The following is a 15,423-nucleotide window of genomic DNA, read 5'->3' on the forward strand; positions in this document are numbered from 1 at the left end:
TGTCCAGGATGGGTTGTAGATCCCTGATGATGCGTTGGAGGGGTTTTAGCTGGGAAATGTATGTGATGGCCAGTGGAGTCCTATTGGTTTCTTTCTTAGGTTTGTCTTGCAGTAGGAGGCTTCTGGGTACACATCTGGCTCTGTTGATCTGTTTCCTTATTTCTTTCTGTGGGTATTGTAGTTTTGAGAGTGCTTGGTAGAGATTTTGTAGGTGTTGGTCTCTGTCTGAGGGGTTAGAGCAGATGTAGTTGTAACAATGCTCTGCAGGTAGAAATAGTCACTTTTGTGTCTGGTTCTCACTATCTGAGATTGATTTTGAACTTGTAATTACTACCATTTGACAGCCGTTTGATTAAATTAATTTATGTTCTTTGTTTATTTGAATTTGGTATGTGCCCACAGTATCACCATAACCACAGTAATCAGTCTTGTTTACAGTCTAACAAAAAGGCCAAGGACTGAACTGATACTGAGAACTCTTAGAAGGTGGCTTCTTTATTGTTGAGGCACGCAATCAGGGGAACATTGCACTGTCATAGTGCATGCTGTACCTCTTAAGCAAACAGAGGAACCCACTCTCCAGTGCTCTCAATATGGCACCTTTCACAATATTTAAATTTACTTAAAAATGGAGGTTAAACAGAATGTTCTTTTTCAGAAAAGGCTGGTTTTGACCAATCTGTCAGCAGATGCTACATTGTGAATGCTGTTAAATCTCTTAAGTATATTCATATACCTTGCACAAAAAATAAAGTATTTTACCGGACATCCCAAGTGTAAAATTTAGCAACAGAGGAATGGTTTAAATAAAGTTTTGTATGCCTATATTAGCTAATAATTTTTATATGTACAGGGTGGTAAATTCGCAATCATAACAGGTGGAAAGCAGTAATAATGATGATAAAAAACCGATAAAACCAAAACTAAGTCTATAATTCCTTAAAGAGAATAGCAACACTGAGGCTAGATATATATCAGTTTTGATTATTATAAATATTTATGGACTTTTAGCCAGATACTCAAACAGGAAAGAAATATTGCATATTTCTATCTATTAAATCATTAATAGTCTAGGAATTGCACTTGATGTGAGCTATGCCCTCTACATATTCTCAAACAAAAAATTGTCAAGGCAGAGTTAAGGTTGAGTGTACGTACCAGTCACTTAAGGGAAAAAACATAACTTGGATGATGATGTCCTACCAAATCCAAGCACTACAAAACCAGGAAATTCGGAGTTAAGGTAATACTTAAGAGATCCAAAATGTTTAAAGTAAGAAATTCACAGTTATGGCACCCAAACAACCTTATCCATCATCTCTCATTCAGTACCAAAAGGTCAACTCCAGCCTCCCTGGCTCACTTGTTTGAAAATCTCCCATGTTGCCCCATTCACTTGTGAGTTTTTCCCCATAAATATCTGCAAAGCTAACTTATTATTTTCCTTCAGATTCCTCCTTTGGACTCTTCTGTGTGGTGTTATGTACAAAAACTTGACAAAAGTTAGGCTGCTGGTGTACTGAACCTGCAGCTTATTGCGCTGACCAATAATGTCCCTTGTGTCCTTGTGCTTTCCTGTAGGGTTGTCTGTATCCCTCTGTTATCTTTTCTTTCATTTAGATTGTTAAACTCTTTGCGGCAGGGAATGTCTTTGTTCTGTGTATGGACAGGGCCTAGCACAGTGGGGTACTGGCCCAGGACCAGGGCTTCTAGGTACTGTGATTATACAAAAAATAATAACCTTAACTCTGCCCTGTAGTAACATTGTGAGATTATTATGATTAAGGAATCTTAGCATTTTGTGGCACCACATTAGGTTAAACTGATTTCGAAAGAGCATATTAGAATATTTTTTCATAATTTACTCCTCATGGTGTCATGAGGATTCTGACTCCCCCTTTGCAGAGATTCCTACACAAAAACCCACTTACTCAAGTTTTGGCAGAGGACCAGGATCTGTCCCACAGAAGATTGCCTCTATAAAAGAATAGCTCCCAGTCCCGTGACTGCCAGGTTCAATCAGAAGCAAACTGGCAGCAGTTCAAGCAAATTTTTACTGGCCCTCCAAGAGGCTCCCAAGAACCTGTAGCTCCTATCCACAGCTGGACCTGAAGTTCCTTTTTCTCTATTATGTCTGTTTCGCTGTTTCCCTGTTTGTGGCACAGAGGCTCCTAAAGCATCCCATGTGAGTTGCTTGAAGGCCTCTGCTTTCTCTGTCCATGCTCTGGTAGGCCTCTGGAAGCTATAGCCTAGCCTAGCTACTGGTCCTATCCTCTATCTCCCCATGCTGTGTGTGTGGCTCTACCAAAACTACCATCCATGGTATCTTGTACTCTGCTTTTTCTATCCAACTACTTAACGTGATGCCTGTCAGTGGCCTTGCCTGTGACTAGAACTCCAGGAAGTCCTTTTGTGAAATATACTGCCACTGCCCCGCTTTCAGGCGAGGTAGGATTAAGGGCCATCCCACTCCACTAACTTGTCAAGGGCCCATATTTCCTCTCCCTGCCTCTACCAATGAGATGCCCCTTAGCTACCTTAATGAGGGGGCCTGGTACTTCCATCTCATTGGACTGAATTATTGCCAGGTGATACAGACATGGGTTGGAGTACCCTTCTTGTTTCCATGTTTTCCACTTAGTTCTGAAGTCACTATAATCTGTCCCCTAGAGACTGGTCTCTTGCTTTGTCCAGCAAACCTAGATTTATGTTGATTTTTCATAAATGTTAGAAGTTTAGATTTTTTTTAATGACAGGTACCTTAAAACTCGAAAGTAAATTATCTTCCAAAGATATTCACTATAAGATTTCTATTGTGTGTGTGTCCATGTATGTAGACTGGGAAGAACTTTGTTTCAAAGTTCTGATCACTTGTTTCCAGCAAGTGGAGTTCTCAGTTTACATATATCCCAAATTGTAAATGGGACTATAATTCAGGTTCTTGTAAGTAGAAACCGCACACATCTTGCAAAATCACTAGATACTCTTATAAATCTAGGACTTATAATTCTGCATAATTTTAGCTTTTTTGTGAGAGATTGTTCGTTTTACTTCCAGCACTTCATGAGTCTCTAGGAACCTAATGTGACTGCTCAGATACTTCCTTATTAGTCAAAGAAAAAGAATATTTTAGGGTGTCTGTACATATGTGCATGCGAGTCCACCTGGTCCTATTCAATCCATATTTACTCTGGGTATACTACAACTGCTTACAGTAAATAGTACTTATGTGAGTAGTACCATATTTGTTTAGATAGTATGGTGATGAGGTCATGTAATTACTTAGTCATATGTCCCAAAGAAGTCTATTTAAGTGTTACTGTATTCAAAATGAAATAAGAGTTTCAAAATCTAGACTTAAATGAGTTGCTGCAAAACCTTTAGGTCCTGAATTGTCATTTAGTGACTAATGCTTTCCATGGATATTAATAGTAAACATGCTTTATTCACTCCTCATTTACAGTCACTCTTGGAAGCCCATGATATTGTGGCATCAAAGTGTTATGATTCCCCTCCTTCTAGCCCAGAAATTAATAATTCTTCAGTGAACAACCAGGTAGTACCAGTAGATGCCATTCGTATACTTGGCATTCACAAACGAGCAGGGGAGCCACTGGTAAGTAAATGTAATTAGGTATGTCTGTCTTTCACCTAAACAGTAAGAGAAATATTTTAGATGTTTTTTGAATTTTCTACACTGTTCTTATTACTTCTCTTTATTCATACTGACATTTATAATTTTTATATTGAGTAATCCCATTGATTATAATGTGCACTGTAACATTTTCAATATCAGTTTGACAAGAGATGCAATATGAAAGGCTAAAATCTGAAGATACATTACCATTCTCCCACGCTTTTCTCTTCAAGGACAAATGATGACTTTGTCATTAGGCAGGATGATATGATAGCATAAGTGGTATGAAGAAACTTTTTTTACTATTTGATCCTAATAAGGAACGACAGAAGTTCGTGAAGTCAAGAGCAAATGGTCTGACTGGTGTATGCTTACATATCAACTTCCTGTCTGGAGTACATATTATTTGCATTTATTTCACTTGTACCGTGCATATTTGCATAGTATAATGCAATAATGTCAGTATGTTAACAATTTGTGGTCGCTATTAAAAAGTCAGCATTTTACTTTGGATAAGAAATAACTAGGATAGCTCAGATAATGTCTGTAGTAACTGTTAGGTAAATGTTAAAATGAAATGTAAAGTGAAACTCAAACTGTGATATAAAACTAAATAATGGTGGTACTCAATGCTTCCTTTAGGGTGTTACATTTAGGGTTGAGAATAATGATCTAGTAATAGCACGAATCTTGCATGGCGGAATGATAGATCGACAAGGTCTTCTGCATGTGGGTGACATCATTAAAGAGGTGAATGGCCATGAAGTTGGAAACAATCCAAAAGAGCTACAAGAACTACTGAAAAATATTAGTGGCAGTGTCACTCTGAAAATTCTTCCCAGCTATAGAGACACTGTTATTCCTCAACAGGTCAGTAACATGATATTTTCATTGCTTCTGCCAGAAAACATTTTATTTAATGATGTTGTTTATAATACATAAGATTTTTATAACTGAAGGAATGGAGACAAAATACTTTTTTCTATTTTTTGTTTGTTTGTGCATTTGACTGCACTCTTTGTATATTCACTTTAACTCTTCCCCTGCATAGTCAGCCAGTTTCCCCTTTGTCTGGGTCTTTCCCATGCAGTAGAGAAGAGGAAGGAAAAAGATTTGTTTTAAAAGAGAAGGAATATGTAGCTAAAACCACAAAAGTTAGCATAGGGGCTGAAGAGCAAGTGTAGTATCTTTAATTCTCTATAAATAAATAGATAGATTAAGTTGTCCTTTTAATGATAGACATAGGATACATCATGTAATGTAAAGTTACTATATAGCTGGTTGAAATTTTGAAAAAAAAAATGAACATTTTGAAGAGTAACAATTTTTGGACTAAATTTTGTAGTGACTTTTTGACTGTATTTGCTACCATTTTCTCATGTAAAACAATGCGGTATGGGTGTTTCTTTCTCGTCATTTGGAGCATTTGGTAGTAAACACAGATACTGTAGATAAGCTAGAGAATATAAATATCTGGCCCCATGGTAACTGGTGTCTTAAAATGCCTCCTACAGTCTCTTAATATGGTAGGTTGCTTCAGATATTAAAAGATGGACAAATAAAGGAAGATTCACATAACAGGATTTTTGCCAGACAAAACCTGATGAGTATACAACTGAGCTATGGATTAATTTTTATTGATAAACATAGCACATAGAGTATGCTTAATGTTATATGGTATTCTTTTACTAATATAAATAACATTTTGGTTTTAAAACTTTTGTTCTGGGAATGTGTGCCAATTTTGTATGTTTATATCTGTCCTCTTAGGTCCCTCATATAGACACACAGGATGATGTAAAGACCTTTTAACCAATTAACAATGAAGAAAGTTTATTTGCTTTCGAGTGCGCACAAAGCTGGTGTTGCATGTGCCTCACTATCCAATAATTCTAATTTGATTTCATACCAAGAATTCCCTAAATCCCTCACATCTTCATATTCTTGTATGTTGAGTAATAGTCCTTTGTATTTGCATAGTGTCTCTTTATTAGAAGAGCTCAGCTGCCTTAAAAGGATGTAAGTTTCTCCATTCACAGATGAGGAAAGTGAAGTACAGAGAAATTAAGTGACTTGCCCATGGTCACTCAGCAACTTTGGTGAAAGGTCAGCACACTAGAACAGATACTTTATCTTAATCTGTATGAACTGTGTGAGAGAGCCACTCTTCTGGATTTGGGGTTTATATAGATTTCTGGTAGCCATGTTAACGTTTTGCAAATACAAGGACTTGTCCTTCCTTGATACCTACAAATAGGAAGTTCTATGCTAAGTACTATTATTTAATGGGTGTTTCAAGTTCTAGCATATCAAAAAGCTGTATTGCTGAGCTTGAGATCCAAACAGTATGATACAATGCAAAATAAATCTCTTCCACATCCCATCCTGGCTTTTATCACGTATTTATCCACCAGCCAAATTCGCTTTTAGGGCAGTTGGCTTCATAGTGCCCATACATTTAGTTAACTAAGTTGTGAATGCAAACAGAGTGGTATTTTAGTACTGGTTTTCTGATTCTACTAATAGTGACCCATACATATTCTAACAATTTGTGCACTGATTGTGAATTCCTACAACACAGAACACAAAGTGGGGTGTGTCTCTTTGTGGCATTACCCAGGGTGCAATCTGGACTGTTGAATAGCTATGTCCCCTCAATTCTCCAGCCTAGGGTGCCTTTTACACTGGTCACTCACAGCCTCCAGCATGTAAATTACTCCCAGCTATACTTTGTGAGTGCTATGGTGAGCCACGCTTGAATTACACTGCAGGACAACACCCAGATTCCTCCCCAGAAATGTGCATCTTACACTGCCCAGCCCTCTCCTGGACAACACAAGCTCATATAAAGTCAGTCATTTTATTAATAGCAAATCATAGAATATCAGGGGTTGGAAGGGACCTCAGGGGGTCATCTAGTCCAACCCCCTGCACAAAGCAGGACTAATCCCCTGGTAGATTTTTGCCCCAGATCCCTAAATGGGCTCCTCAAGGATTGAACTCACAACCCTGGGTTTAGCAGGCCAATGCTCAAAGCACAAACCCTGTTATCTCAAGTGAAGTTTCCCAAACACTTCAGCCCAAGCACACTGGTCTAGATAAAACAATAAAACAAGTTTAACAACTACAGCAAGATAGATTTTAAGTGATTACAAGTAATGAGGCATAAAAGTCAGAATTCATTACAAAGAAATGAAAGGCAAAACGCAACTAATACCTAACGTCATAAGCTAAGTGAATTCAAAGCTAGGGTCTCTCTCATCTCATCTCTGTTCATCTAGAAGACTTACTGGCTGAATCTTTCAGTCAGGATCTCTCCTCCTGGTCCAAAGCTATTTACTTCATTCTTCAAGTGTTGTCGATGTCGTGAGTAAAGATGAAAGGAGATTTGGGGCATCTGTTCCCCATTTTTATATCTTGTCCTCTTTGAGAATCAGGAGACAGAAAGTCTGTGGGGATAGGAACCTCCAGCTATTTATTTGCCAAGATGTAAATTTGTCTCTCTCACCCTTGTTCCTGCCAAAGAATGGCCACCTAATCAGGTGATGGTCTGTTTCATTTTGTTGACACCTGATTGAAATGTCAGTTTGCCTTTTGTCTCTGCAGAACTGGTTTGTGCCTGGTATTAGTAATATCATACAGTAGAACCTTGTAACGTTGCATACAATGTTGCCACGCGTATCTTACCTGGATAATAATGACCAGCAAATTTTGAGTTTTCAAATAATATCTCACAAGGCATACTTTGTACAAAATTTATCATAGTCTTGAAAAAGGAATGAACGCGGGGTACAGACTATCACACTGTTGTAAACCCATTTGCCTGTCAAACCCTGAAGGGTTTATATATTCTGTTATAGCCTGATCTCTATATTTTAGGCAAATCAGGCTTTCTACTGCAGTTCCTGTATTTTTTATTTTGTTTAAAATCTTTGAGCTGAAACAAATGCCCAATTCTCAGTTTTTGGTAATAGATTATTTTCTTCTCTTTTATTTTTTGTGGAATTGTAAATTTTAATAACTGAATCTTATTTGTATATAGTAAAGAAAAGAAAGTTGACATATTTAACAATTAAGGGTTGAGTAAGATTAGAGTCTCTTGAACCACCATGTCTTCTCTTACTTGACCTCTTCTCTTTTCAAAATCCACATTTCACATGGATATCTATAGTTAATTTAGGTAATTGGAATTTTATTTATTGGTGGTAAAGAGGTCTGGAGAGTGTACATTTATTTAAAGGTGCTACACACAGAACTCTCACTTTTGGGCATCATGTTACTCCTTACCAAAATAATCAATACCTCACTTAGGAAGGAATCTTTCCTTCCTCCTTCAGATATGCAATAGTTCAATCTCCATTGAAGAAATCCACTTTAGATACTTCAGATTTAGCTTAATTACTAGCCAGTATTAAATCTTCTGTTCCTGAGCACAATCTTAGAGAAGACAAAGGCCAATTTACAAGCCCAGGACCTAGGATCAAACAGCTTTGGTGACACTGATGAATGATCTCCTGCTGTGAATGGATGGAGAGCAGACGTCCATTCTGATTCTCCTGGACCTCTCTGCAGCATTCAGCACTGCTGATCATGAGATACTGCTATCTCATCTGAGAAAAGCAAGGATCCATAAGAATGTACTAAAATGGTTTAAGTCAAAGCCTAGTGATGTGAAGCAGCATTTCTGCCACCAGGTCCCTCATTTGTGGAGTCCCATAGGATAAATTTTCTCTGATCCAGGTGAATTAGTGAGAGTTCATGGATTCAAGTGCCAACAATATGCAGATGAGACACAACTTCTACCTCTCCTTCAGTACATAATATCTATACTACTCTCATGACAGTGGTTAGACAAGATCAGCTAACCGATTAGGAACAGCTGATTGAATGTGAATCTAATCAAGATGATGATTCTGATTGGCAACAGAAAGCACTTTAGGAAGTTTTGTGTGCAGTTTCTTTTTGTTAAAAGTACATACGCACAATTGGTCAATTCATTCCATAGTTTAGAACTGCTGTGGGATTTCTGGCTGAGATTAAGTCTCACATAGCAGCATCCACGAGTAACACTTTCTACCATCTCTATTTGACAAGGACTAAGTCCTATCCTGATGGAGAATGACCTGGCCCTCAGTTATATGTTGCCTTTATCATCTTCTGTTTGGATGATCCAATGGCTGGAAGTTTGAAACTAGACAAATTCAGCCTGGAAGTAAGATGTAAATTTTTAACCATGAGGGTAATTAGCCATTGGAACAGTGTGCCAAAGGAGGTGGTGAACTCTCTGACAATGACCATTTTTGAATCAAGGTTGAATGTTCTTTTTTTCTGAAAGATCTGCTCTAGGATTGATTTTAGGTAAGTTTTATGGCCTGTGTTGTACAGGAAGTTAAAACAGAGGATCACAATGGATTCTTTTGTCCATGGAATCTGTGATTCCAGCAACAAAATATACCTGGACATGAAACCATCAGACTTTAGGAAACTTCAGCTACTACAGAATGTGGCAGTGTGTTTCCTCAGCAACATGGGCAACAGTGAGCACATCAGCCCTGTCATCATCTCTCTATGGTGGCTTCTCATAGAACATAGAGTCAAATTCAAGGTCTTGATCCTTACATTCAAGGCACTTAATAGCTTGCATTCAGGATATCTAGAAGATCATCTAAAGCTCTGAGATAAGGATCGCTGTTGACAGCTCTGCTCCTCAGGCACAACGGAGCTGTCTGCTGCAAAGGTAAAGCTCTTTTGTGCAGGAGACAGCTGCTGTGGGAGCAGAGCCAAGACTGTGGAACACACTCGCACAGGAACTGAGAACTGTCACAAACCTCTTCACTTTCCACTCCAAGTGCAAGTTGTGCTTCTTTGGCCATATCTTAACTAAAATATACATACATTTTTTAAAAAAAAAACTACCACAACTAAACACTCTATTGCCACACAATTTTTCCTCTGGGGGGTGATGATGAGAGGATGAACCACATGTTGAAGATGTTAGTCACATCACATAATGTGTTTCTGAAGGACCTCAAACTATCTTGAATAAAATAGAGCAGAGACGTCCCCATAGTAAGATAGGGCAAAACTATCCAAACTCTGAGAGATAAATAAGATGGTGGTATCAAGCAAGAAAGATTCTCTCCTCTCCTTCTCTCTGTCTTCCCTCATACAGTCTGGTCAGCATTCATTTCCTAGCTGCCTTTACTTCAGTTTTCAGGACTTTCCTTGATTGGTAAAATAGCTCTCCTTAAGCGATGTAGCCTGACTTTTGGGGCTTCCGCTTCTGTTGTCACATGTACCAGGGTAGCTTTTTCTTCTGTATTTATATCCTTTCTTTTTGAATCAGCCAGTCCAGTCAGATCTGTAATACATTCTTCTGGTTTATTTAACCCATGGTGTGTTTTGTCAGCGTTTGTGATTATTTAATTCCAAAAGTGTTACTTGTTCCTTTGCCATCTGCTGAAATCCTTTCATGAGTCAGCTCAGAGCTTGTTTTATCCTACTTTGCTTCTCTGTATTCAGAGAGTTTCTGTCTTAGTAGATTGTCTGTCTGTTTTGGCACATTTTGTTGGCTTCTTTTCAGTGTCTCTGGTCTTGTAGTACTTCAGACTCTTCTGTTGTTGCTTTGGTGAATTGTTTCTCTGCACAGCTTCAGTGCTTTGCCAGGTTTGATAGGCACATTCTTCCAGTCATGTCTCTTCAAATTATTTTCCCCCCTCACTGTCGCTATAGATACGTGGTTTTCGAACTGTAGGTCGTGACCCAGTACTGGGTCGTGGAATGGAAGGCATTGGGTCGTGGCAGCTCTAGTCAGCACTGCTGACCGAGCCGTTAAAAGTCCCATCGGCAGTACTATCTGGCTAAATCAGGTTAGTTCCTACCTGTTCCAACACCGCGCTGCACCCTGGAAGGGGCTAGCAGCATGTCCAGCTCCTAGATAGGAGGGGCCCACAGGGCTCCACGTGCTGCTCTTGCCCAGAGCACTTGCTTCACACTAAAAGAAATCTATGTTTAAATGATCAAACCTATAAAGTACAAAATAAATTATATTCCTGAAAAATTTTGAATAAGATTTTACTGAAACATATGTTGGCTTACAATAAATCATGTGAGCTTATTTCAGGTGATCTTTATGTCCTTAGTTGCCTCAGAGGCCTAACTGAGAGGAAGAGTTGTGTAGTGGTTAGGGCACTAGCCTAGGACTTGATAGACCTGGATTCAGTTCCTTGCTCTACAAAATACTTCCAAAGTGATCTTAGGCAAGTCACTCTGCCTCTCTGTGCCTCAAATCCCCGTCTGTAAAAACAGGGAAGTGCTACTGTCCTCATTTCACAGTGGTGTTGTAAGAATAAATACATTAAAGATTGTGAAGTACTTTGAGATCTACTGATGAAAAGTGCAATATTAGAACTAGGTATTATATAGTATGAAGAAACAAATCATAAGACCCCCTTTAAACTTTTTTCAACCCAAGGTTTTGGCTAACACAAATCAGCATGGGATGGAAAATTGCAAGAAGAAATATAATTTCTGTATCTTCAGTCTGGTTTGATGGGTTGTTCCTTCTGTGTATAACTTACGAGGCAACAGAAAAAGCCAATTAGAACACGAAGGGCAAGATTTTTAAAAGGGATTAGTGATTTTTGGCTGAGTCTACTTTTTTGTCTGACTAACTTGAGACTACTAAAAAATAGCCTGATTTTAAGAGGATAAGTGCTCAACATTTTTTGAAAATGTGGCCCCTTTAAGGTGTCTCAACTTGGGCACCCACAAATTGACCTTCAGCCTGTTGGAACCCTCAATTCAGATAATTAGTAGCCCAGAAAATAAGAAGCTTCTTTTCCTCACCAAAATCTAGCTTCTGCCAAGACCGATAAGGATTACTTAGTAACACTACTGCTGTTCTTTTATCATGTAAGGATCCTTTTAAGTATCATTCAGTTAAAAGGACTTATTTAAAGACTCAAAATTGAAACTTGAAGCCTCCAAGCATAAGACTGGACTGGATTTTGCAAACTTATTTTGTGCAGATTTATTATCTGTTCAGTACCTTATTGTTGCATGAAGGGAAAACATACTCCACTTTAGAACTGCTGTTTTTCTGCTCACTATTTCTCTTCTTTCCCCCTTCGGTTTCTTTCTTTCATTCGTACTTTGTTCTCTGTAGCAACTCCCACTTTCTCACCTCTGACCTGTGGATTTTGATCTCAACTCTTTCCTCATTTCATTGCTAAAAGAATAAATTAAATAGTTAATTATTACATTTTAAAGTGTCTAGATTATTGGTAGTCATAGGAAGTTCACATCTATAAATCATTATTTCACGCTGTTTGCAGAATCAGGAAGACAGCACTACATTGGTTACAGTTTGTTTACATTTGAAAGGTTATAATGTGTAGCCAGGAGAGAAGGAACTTTTTTTTTTGGTGAGAGCTTAAGTTCTACAGATTATGAACATGCTATGCAGGCCATGCAAATGTCTTTGGTGGGCTGGATCCGGCCAGCATTTGACACCCCAATCTAGACCCATACAGAAAAGGGTAACATTTTCTCACCCTTCTGTAAATTCACATTTACTTATTTCCTATAATAGAAGAAGAGGTTCTTTCATCTTGAGAGAATCTTTTAAGGCTCGTTCTATCTACCATACCATCTCATTGAGTGATTTAAAGTGAGTAGGCTTCTTCACTCTTAGAGAAGAACGCTGATAAGTACAAGATTGGGCACCCTCAGTAATGACCAAGTGTTACTGCATAAAATTACAGGAGATGCCTCTTGTGTCCCCTCTGTTCATCCTGCTTTACATTCACTTTCAGTCAGAGCCAGTCCTGTGGACACATATGTGCTTGGACTAGAACTAGCAGCAATAAAGTTTAGCTTGTTCTTTGAGTGATGGTCCCTATGTGTATTTCACTTGTGGGATATGCATGCGCACCATGTGTCTGAGTCTGGAAATTTTTGTAAGCAGTATTCATTACCCCACCTATGGGCTATAGGTTCTCCAAACTCAGCATATATGGTGGTGCGAGCCGATGCCCCTCTAGTTCCTTCTCACTGCTGTATGGTCTGAGTCAAAATCTTTGATGTCCTCTGCTTGCTTGCTTTTTTTTTTTTTTTTTTTTTTTACTGTCATTGCTGTAGGATATTTGATATAGTTCGTTTTTAGTATTTTTATAGCACGTTCTACATAGTATAGTTAGATAATGTTTTTTCCTTTTTCTTCCCCCCAGGGGATGTTTTCACCCTAAGCAGTCTGGGATTATGCCCAGAATCTCAGATGTCAAAAACTGTTTCTTGCCCTCTCTCCTTTTCAGTGAGCGACAAACATCAACAGTGCCTCTACTGCCTGGGTGAGGCTCATATTTCTGTCTAATGCAGCATCTGCCATTCCCTCCCCCCCCCCCCGAACTTGTGAATGTCAGGAACTGAGACTCAGAAAACATCTTGTGGAGAAGGCAATAAGGCCTCAATCAGATCCGGTCTGGGGACACCTCTGTTTATCAGTCTCAACAAATGAGCTATGCCTCTCAAAGCACAAGTTCAGGAATGGAGGCTACAACTGTTAAGCCAAGAGAGAAAGCTTCACATGAGATGCAGTTTGATAGACATTAGGACAAGTCATCTTCATCTAAAACTGCCCTGAAGAGAGAGGCTCCCTACCTGACCCATCAAAGTCAAGAGAGCAAGGGTGCACTTGGCTCTAAGGGCTTAGGCCTCAGTAAATCTTGACAGAATGAGGAGGCACACAAGGTTATAGATACAATGGTTCTGACATTGGCTCTGATGGTGAAGGCTTGGGATAAACAGTTTCTGACATTGCCATCTACTTCTAAAGCTTATGTGGTACCAATAACGACATGGCCCTAATGGGAGCCGGCAGCCACGGTGACTAGAGAAGCTGTGGTTCCAGTGGCTCTGCCAATATACTCTCCTCAGGCTACAGGGTGTTCTGAGATCTGTGTCTTCCTGGAGGACATCTTTGCTCTTCCTTACCTTCATTCACCTTCCTATTGGGATCATCTCTATTCTTGGACATGCATACACCTAGAAAGAGTCTATTCCAGCAAGACAGCCATTTGTACCATTGGTTCCACCAGAGATAAGGAATCCAGATTTCTCTTCAGATGAGTATTAGCATCTGCAGCATCAGGCAGCGGGAATATGAGACAAGAGCCCCAGATGATCAGGATTTCAGTCCCAGACCAGATATAACTGGCCAAAGAACAGGTGGTATCTGATGCCATGGATTCCTCCTCCACCAGTTGATCCATCCTACTGGCAATCTTGTGGAGTATGGGAGTCTACCAGAGATACCAAGGATCACTTCAGGAGTCCTTTTTATCATCATCCAGTTACCCACAGTTGAAACTATCAGAATATTTGGAAGGGGAAAGTGAGCAGGAGCCAACAGTTCTTGTCATCCTCACCAGATGAGATGGTTACTCCATCCTCTGTTTCCCTCAGATGACTTTAAGCAATACCAAGAGCTCATGCACAAGGTGATGGTAAAGCCACAGATTGAGCTGGAGAAGGTCCAGGAGCCTCAGCACAGTTTGCTGGACATTCTACAACCTTCTGGTCCCTGCTGAGTGGCCCTCCCCATCAATGAGGCCATCGTGAACCTTGCAAAGATGATTTGGCACATCCTGACTTATTGTGTGCCCACCCTGAAGAGGGCCAAAAAGATTATCTCAAGCTTTGTTCCCTCCTGGAGGGGAAGGAGAGAGGTTTTTGTTTTCTCACCCACTGCCTAACTCTTTGGTAGTGCAGGTAGCTACAGAACAATCCAAGCAACAGCACCCAAAGCCTACATGCTCTGATAAGAGACAAAAATGACTCAACCTGCTAGGGAGAAAGGTCTTTTCATCCACCTCACTCCATTTCACGAGCTCAAATTATCAAGCCTTTTTGTCCAAATACAATGTTAGCAACTGTCATAAGTTTTTGGCATTCAAGGACAAGCTCCCTGAGGATAAGGCCCACTCCTAGGCCTTAGTGGATGAGGGTAGGATAGTGGCCAAAGCTTCCCTCTAAACTGCTCATTTAGAAAGATGGCTGCAGCCATTGTTATGAGGAGTGACTAATGGGTTGCAATCCTCAGGTTTCCCTAGAGAGATGGAGAGTACCATCCAAGATCTGCCCTTTGATACTATCAACGTATTTCATGATCGTTTCTCCACTCCTTGAGTCTTTACGGGTAATGCTTTGCTCGCTGGGCATTTATACTCCCACCCTTCAGAGAAAACACCATAGACACGGGGAATAGGGCAAGATGATCTCCTCAGCTTTTTAACCACCAACATCCTCAGGAGCCACCACACAAGAGACAGAGGGTTTATAGATCCAGGAACTCAGACACTGTAACATCAACTGAAACATCATGTTCCAGCCTCCAAATGAAGAGTTTCTTTTGATAGGTCTGTTAAGACCAGCATACCCTTATTGATGCTGCTTCATTCCCCGCTTCCCCTCCTTGATATTTGGAGGCTGCCTTACCTAATTTGCCAAAAACTGGAGGGCCCACTACAGACAAATGGGTATTAGCAATTATTCATAGTAGCTATTTGATCATGTTTCTGGTACCTCCTACTCACAAATCCCCTTCCCTGTTCCATTTTAAGGACCACTCTCGCAAGGAAATTCTACAACAAAAGGCAAGTCCCCTTCTCCTCCGGGGAGCTGTAGAAAGGGTTCCACCACTACATCAGGGAAGGGATTCTATTCCCCTTACTTCCTGACCTCCAAGAAGAATGGGAGAAGGAGAGCAATTCTCAGTCTGAAGCAGC

At 39.7% G+C, this 15,423-nt stretch overlaps 1 protein-coding gene across 4 annotated transcripts in view; it reads left to right on the forward strand.

Moving 5' to 3' along the window:
- The window catches only part of PALS2 (protein associated with LIN7 2, MAGUK p55 family member), a 125,174-nt gene that overhangs the window by 79,742 nt on the left and 30,009 nt on the right, over positions 1–15,423 (forward strand). For all 4 annotated transcript variants that reach the window (XM_032773858.2, XM_032773857.2, XM_075062409.1 and 1 more), the window contains exons 4-5: positions 3,464–3,616; positions 4,280–4,507. In XM_032773858.2, the coding sequence (XP_032629749.1) occupies positions 3,464–3,616; positions 4,280–4,507 (381 nt within the window). The remainder of the gene's footprint in view (positions 1–3,463; positions 3,617–4,279; positions 4,508–15,423) is intronic.

Source organism: Chelonoidis abingdonii, chromosome 2 (genome assembly GCF_003597395.2).
Source record: "Chelonoidis abingdonii isolate Lonesome George chromosome 2, CheloAbing_2.0, whole genome shotgun sequence".
In the NCBI taxonomy this organism is placed as follows: domain Eukaryota; kingdom Metazoa; phylum Chordata; order Testudines; family Testudinidae; genus Chelonoidis; species Chelonoidis abingdonii.